Genomic DNA, 6,823 nt, shown 5'->3' with positions numbered 1-6,823 from the left:
TGGTGAGAGGGATTGCTTCTTAGTATCAAGAATGTAAAGATTGTTGTAGTTTTTACCCCTCCCAATCATCAAGCCCTGAGAACGTTCCTGAATCAAACAACAATCATGAAAAAAATGAGCAGAACATGACAAAGTTTTAACTAAACAACTAACACTTATTAAATTGAATTTGAAATCAGGTACATGTAACACATTATGCAAAACCAAAACAGATGAAATGCAAATGATGCCTGTATGAGTGATTGGAACCCTAGTACCATTTGGAAGTGTGACAGTGACATTAGAAACTGATGTTAATTCTCTAAACATTGTTAAGTCAGAGCACACATGACTAGAAGCTCCACTATCTATTATCCAAGCATCTTTTGGTAAAAATTGTTGTAAAGAAGAAAGAGTATGATTTTGGAAAGTGAGATTACTATTCTCATATTTAAGACTAGTAGAAGGAAAAGAAACAGTACCAGAAGAAGAAGTCTTAGCCATGTAACCATTCTCAGTAATCATCGCATTACTAGAAGCACTAGTAACTGCTGCAATTTAAACATCAGAGTCTTGTATCTGAGATGGAACCTGAACTTGAGAATTGAATTGGTGTATCAATTGTTGAAGCTGTTGAGATGACAGGTTCTGTAGATTCTGAATAGAACCATCAGAAGCAACATAAGGCATAGACTGCTGTGGCATATATTGAGGCTGAGCATAAGAACCCAAGTCATGAACAGTTGAGGGTACTTCTGAATAAACTTGTGCTACAGCATTAGCCTTTTGCATAGATTCATAAGGACTCATCTGTCCTCTTGGTTGAAAATAAGTCATCCTTGGCTGAGATTGTGCCATTGGCATCCTTGGTTGAAACTGTGAATTCTGAATAGGATTCTGAACAGCCTGAGATTTGACATTGTAACCAGAAGTAACATTCTTATAACCAGGTGGAAAACCAATAAGCTTGTAACACTTCTGAACCGTATGCCCCACCTTCCCACAGTGAGTACAAATAGGTTTCTGTGTTGAGCGAGCTGTATTATAAGCTGCAACATAGGCAGTCTCCATATCACCATCTACAGGTACAGTAGCTTGAAAAGCTGCATTTTCAATTCGTGTAGGAGGTTTAATAATCTTCTGTCTCTCATCTTGAGTAAGGATATTAAAAGCCTCTTCCATAGAAGGTATAGGGTTCAACATTAAAATGTGTCTTCTTGTCTGATCATAGCTCTCATTGAGACCCATAAGAAACTTTGTGACACGGCTCCTTTGCTGTAGTTTCTCCCACTTCACTACAGCATCACATTCACAACGACCACAAGTGCAAACTGGAACCTCAACAAAATTCTTATATTCTTCCCCGAGAGTCTGTAATTCAGTATAATAAGTAGAGATATCCATTGATCCTTGCTCAATCTTACTCAATCGTTGCTCTATAGCAAACACCCTAGGAGCATCCTCCTGCTGAAAACGAGCTAATATATTCTTCCATATGCCCTCAGCAGTAGGTATGAATAGCAAACTCTGTCCTATCTTCTTAGAAACCGAGTTCATTAACCAAGTAGAAACAATATCATTGCAACGAGACCAAGCTCCATAATCATGATGATGCTCATCAGGTTTAAGAATCGTTCCATTGATAAAACCAATCTTATTACGAACATTCAAAGCCATCATTACAGAACGCTTCCAAGAATGGAAATCAGAAGCCGTGTTAAGCCGATCTGAAACAAGATTCAACCATGCGTGATCATTGTTATTCAGATAAAACGGATTATCATATTGATCAACTTGTGACCTAGAAGGAGCTGAAGCTGGTATATCTGTGGGAGGTCGAACCAAATTCGCCATTATCAGAACAAACCAAGGAGCTCAACGAAGATGCGAAAGACGAAATCAGGAAGAACAAGAACAATTCCAGAACCACAAACTCAAAATGAGACGGAAACAAGTAAAACAATGAAGCAAATCAAGATTCCGGCGAGTGTCTCAGAAATAACAACACTGATGAATCGCAAAACCCAAATCGAACAAGAAATTGAAAAACTCATTATGAAGAGAAAGAATCTCTCTATCAAACTCCAGAACCGATCAAGAAAGCGGAAGAAAGAACTGTGTATGGCTCTAGTACCATATTAAAACCGATACATTGGAGTAAAGAAGATCAGAGATGAATCGGAGAAGAAGAGAGAAGCGAAGCTTTTATTAATCTGAATCAAAAGTTTGTTACAAAAGCTTAACGACTAAACTCAGTCTCATTAGCTTATATATGCTAATTAGACTTTACAATATTAAACCAGACATTTAAACCAATCAATAACCGGTTAAACATCAAACCAAGTAACCTAATATACCCAATCAAGAGTCTTGTGAAAGTATACTAGTATTTGGTTTTTAGTTATTAAATTAGGGAATCTGGTTTTTGGACTTCCTCACTAATTTTCACTAAAACCAAATACAGTATTTGAGTTTTTTTTTTTTTTTTTTTTTTTTTCATTTATCTATTTGTTCTCTTTTTTAAAATTTTGTAAAATCCAAAACTTCAAACCAAAATCCAAAACCTAAAAACCAGAAACTATAAGCTAAAATCCAATTTAAAACCATTAAACATTCCTGGCCTAAACTTGTTATGAAGGGCCTTTTTTAAACTAGTTTTGTGAACTTTTTTGATACAAACTAATTATATCTTTAATAGTAAAATTAAAATTCTATTTTACAATTATTACGAAAATAATGTCTAATGTCTTTTAGTTCTAAACTTCTAATGTCTTTTAAAGTAATTTCTTTTAAAAATTTAAGGTTTTGTTTAAATTTGTATAAAACCACATTTCTTGGCGTGTTCAACCTCTATCCCAAGCGTTACTACACGTAAAAGCCTTTTATCTTAAGCATACGCTTCACCAAGATCACACACAACATACAAAAACATTACTCCATATATATATATGAAACTTCAATTTGTACCTATGAAATTTCAGAATCTTGATTACAGAAAACGGATTGATACGAAATGTATCTGACTCGGAGAATGCAAAGTGGAGGCTTTGCTGTGTATAGGCAGGGCCTTGCTGAGGTCTTACAAATATACAACAATGTTGAGAGGAAGACGTCTATGAATCCATATCCGGGGATTATTCGGTTCGGAAGAGAGTATCATAACCAAATGTGTCCACAAGGTCTCAAGTTATCAAACACGGTTAATGCTGGGAGATACTTTAGTAATGTTTCCAAAGACTCCTCCAAGATGCAACCTTCTCCTTCGAACCAATGGCTTAATTTTCCTTCTTGGTAACTTCTATTTCGCTCTCTATCTCGATTTCTCTAATTGTATGTGTTGCGGGGTTATGGTATCCACACCAATTAGCATCAAGATTAGATTAGATTTATTTGGTCGGAAATAGTGGTCGGAAATAGGTATGTTTTCTTGTAGTATACGTACAATTAATAACTTAGACCGGAATTTTTGTCAGGGGAAGATGGGTTATAGGTTCAGCGATGTCCTTAGTGTTATCTTTCTGGAACAACAAAAGGATACAGAAACTAAAACGTATCGAAGGTAAATAATATAGTATCAATCTTCTATGCATTAATACTCATATAGCTTTGTGTACTTTAATAGGCTTATTTTGTCTTGTGTTTGAATGATGTAATGTAGGAGAGGCAGAGTTGGTTGTAGAAGGGGTAGAGGCTGTAGCAGAAATGGTTGAGAAAGTGGCGACCGCGACTGACCAAATGGCCGAAGAAATGGCAGAGAAACTACCGGAGAAGAGTAAAATGAAACAAGTGGCTTTGGTTCTTGAACATATTTCAGAAGTTGCTGCTCATGAAGCACATCTAACCCAAGATTTTCTTCACAAGGTACATACATTATCATTCAAACTAAATCAATGAAATTCTAATAAATGACAAATGCAAGTTTCTATGAAACTTATATGATTGTGATTAGAGAAGTCAAAGTTTACAATTACAAAAATTTGTAGGTGGAAAAGGTGACGCAAGACTTGGATGACTTGGAGCAAATGATAGAGCCTTTGATAAACAAAAAAGTGGCAAATGATGAAACAAAGCAACAACCTAAAGACGTACAAGAAGAAGCAAACTCTGAGTTGCCTTCACGCCACTAACACATGCAAAAAATGAAATTGTGTCCATTAATTTTTTTTTTTTATTCTTTCAACATATATGTATATGTTATGATAAAATTGTTATCATTCTAAAAAAAAAAAAAAAAAAAAATCCTTATTACATTGTTGTATTGTATCTCTCTTCTTAGAAGAATCAGAATTGGTTCGAAGCATAAGCAATATATATAAGACAAGAATTCGGGCCTAAAACTTTATAAACCAATTAAACTTATAATTTTTTTTTCTTTTGAATTAGTATTTTTGTGTTTGTGATCTAAATTGTTAATAAAATGATAACATTCATGTTAAAAAGTTTCTTTTCTTTTGCTTGATTTGTATGATTAATTATTTATTTTTTGTCGTTACGATTAAATTTCTCTTTTTATTTCGTTTATGAATCTATAACATGTAAAATGATTTTTAAACATAATAATTTTGATTAGGGCATAATCAAAATTTGTAAAAAAAGTGGTCAAGAAGAAAATAATGATTTAATTTGCCTCAATTATCAAAATACCACAAGAATAACCCATAATTGTTCTGTGAATTACAAGAATTATCAACAGAGAAAATTAGATGCAAAAAAAATTCCAAGAAACCAAAAAAAAAAAGAGACATACGACTAAACACTAAAGAGATCTAGAATCGAACAGTAGTTGGGCCGAAGCAGTTCAGGCCCATAACTCTCTCCATGGAAGCTTCAGATTTAGTAGGCAAAGGATGATTACTATCTCTGACAACCTCAGAAGAAGATGAAGAAGATGAACGTGAACGTGAAGAGACAGCAATGGCACGTAGACGAGCTTTGACATCTTTGTTGAATAAACGGAGAGGATAGTTCCAACGAGCTTCAACGGCGGCGATGGCCGTAGCAACCATCCATGAGGTGTGTCTTGTAGTTGCAGCAGCGGTCATGACTAGGATTATTGAAGTTAGGACAAGAAGTGTTATGTGTAGGGTTTTATTACAAGAAGTGGCTGGGTTTGTCGTAGGTTTCCACTTCTCCAAGTAAAACTTTAACATCTTTATTTATTTACTAAAATGATGTTATGCGAATTATATTTTCTTTCTTTCTTACATTTTAGGTTTGTAATAACTTTTTCCTTTTGTTTCATATTTTAACTTTTTGTACTTGTTCGTTATTAATTATCTGATAAATGACTGGTAATTAGTATATAGTTATGATAAAAAGAAAGTGAAAGATTTTCAAGAAAAACACAAGTCTTTGGAATTAAATTCATATTTGTGTAAAATTTAATGATTTTATAAGGGAAACAGAATAAGATGAGATTTATATTATATATATTTAACTCTTTTTGTTTGTTTGATAACCAATTTTTATATAAAATTTTCTTACAATGAAGCCAAAATAGTATTTTTGATTAAAACTACGAAAAATTAATCATAATAACCAAGGCTATAAACTTCTAAACCGAAAAAACGAATCCGAACCAAAAATTGAATGGTTCTCTATTCTCTGAAATACCCGAGATATAATTACATATACAAAAATGTTTATTACTTTTTAGATTTTATTTATCTTAATTATCCAATGCTACAGTTATAAACCCAAAAATATCAATGAACCGATATAACCTAAACCAAGTCCTATATATAACCCTACATTTAAATACCCAAAACCCCAAATAACCCAAACCGAAATAATCCGAACCGAACCCTAATAGATAGAATAAGCAATTGAATTATTTATCATACCGGATCGTAAATATACCAACGAACATGGTCATTCTTTAAAATATTACAAAATTAGGTATCTGAGATTCAAACAGCGTCATTTGAGCCTAGAAACAGAGTATTTGATCACTGTACGTACCAACATAATTTCAGAATTTGATACCCTCAAAATCTAAATATATTTGTGATTCCTGAAGTATCTGTTTTATGACTTATTGTTGCTTCTTTATATGTATCTTATGTATGTTTTAAATTTAAAATTTTGCAATAATTATAAAATTTTCTCAAATTTCAAATTTCAATTTAATTTAATTTTTAAATAATTTTTTTCCTAAGATCCCCAAACTAAGAGCCTACTAATAAAGTTGTCTCAAAACTAAAAACACAAATACAACTCTTAACCTTTAATTCTTCAAATTCATTATTAAACTAATCCTAAGATTAAAATTTAAGATACTCTTGATAATGTTGCTCTAAGTCGGCTCTCGTTAGACGGGTCTACATAGATGTAAACAACCCATTTTGACAAGTATATTCTTTGGTCGTCATTGAACCATCATCGTTAGTAGTATTAGGGATATATATCCCACATTGAAAGTTGAATAGGATCATGACTAGTATATAAGATATATGGGCCTCTTCACTCATTGCCAATTGGTTTTAGGTTGTAAGCCCACAATCTAATAAGTAGCATGCATGGCCGGCCCTACCATAAGGCAAGTAAAGCCTTTGCTTTAGGCCACATAATATTAAGAAAATATTAAGGCCACATAGTTGAAATTGTCGTTAGTCTAATGGTTTACAATTCTTGTTTACACAAATCTTTTGTAGTCACCCAGTTTCGATTCCACATGTTTATGTTTCCATTTTCTATTTTATTATTTATGTTACTTTTATACATATATATATATATATATATATATATATATATATATTTTGTCAACTACTTTTATACATATTCGATTTAATTTAAATATGTATTTAAATATACATATGCAACTAGGAAAATATTACTAAAACAA

General features: G+C 32.7%; 2 protein-coding genes across 2 annotated transcripts; one reads left to right on the top strand and one right to left on the bottom strand.

Annotated features, from left to right (window-relative positions):
• The first annotated feature begins 2,952 nt into the window (after positions 1–2,952).
• LOC17892015 lies at positions 2,953–4,316 on the top strand. Its single transcript, XM_006298387.2, has 4 exons — positions 2,953–3,270; positions 3,453–3,538; positions 3,638–3,840; positions 3,963–4,316. Exons 1-4 carry the CDS (start codon positions 2,993–2,995, stop codon positions 4,104–4,106), a joined length of 711 nt encoding a protein of 236 aa, XP_006298449.1. The 5' UTR covers positions 2,953–2,992; the 3' UTR covers positions 4,107–4,316.
• A 429-nt stretch (positions 4,317–4,745) lies between these two features.
• On the bottom strand, positions 4,746–5,129 carry LOC17891309. The gene has a single exon (XM_006299885.2). The coding sequence runs from the start codon at positions 5,127–5,129 to the stop codon at positions 4,746–4,748; it is 384 nt and encodes a 127-aa protein (XP_006299947.2).
• Between the last annotated feature and the right edge of the window lie 1,694 nt (positions 5,130–6,823).

The sequence above is a fragment of the Capsella rubella genome, unplaced genomic scaffold (assembly GCF_000375325.1).
Source record: "Capsella rubella cultivar Monte Gargano unplaced genomic scaffold, Caprub1_0 scaffold_3, whole genome shotgun sequence".
NCBI classification, from domain to species: Eukaryota; Viridiplantae; Streptophyta; class Magnoliopsida; order Brassicales; family Brassicaceae; genus Capsella; species Capsella rubella.
This window is presented reverse-complemented; position numbering and strand designations above follow the sequence as displayed.

Bases quoted from the DNA above. Each gene is read 5' to 3' on its own strand.
- LOC17892015 (XM_006298387.2), top strand. From the start codon at position 2,993: ATGTATCTGACTCGGAGAATGCAAAGTGGAGGCTTTGCTGTGTATAGG. The intron at 3,271-3,452 runs GTAACTTCTATT...AATTTTTGTCAG, and splicing joins TGGCTTAATTTTCCTTCTTG to GGGAAGATGGGTTATAGGTT. The intron at 3,539-3,637 runs GTAAATAATATA...GATGTAATGTAG, and splicing joins GAAACTAAAACGTATCGAAG to GAGAGGCAGAGTTGGTTGTA.
- LOC17891309 (XM_006299885.2), bottom strand. From the start codon at position 5,129: ATGTTAAAGTTTTACTTGGAGAAGTGGAAACCTACGACAAACCCAGCC.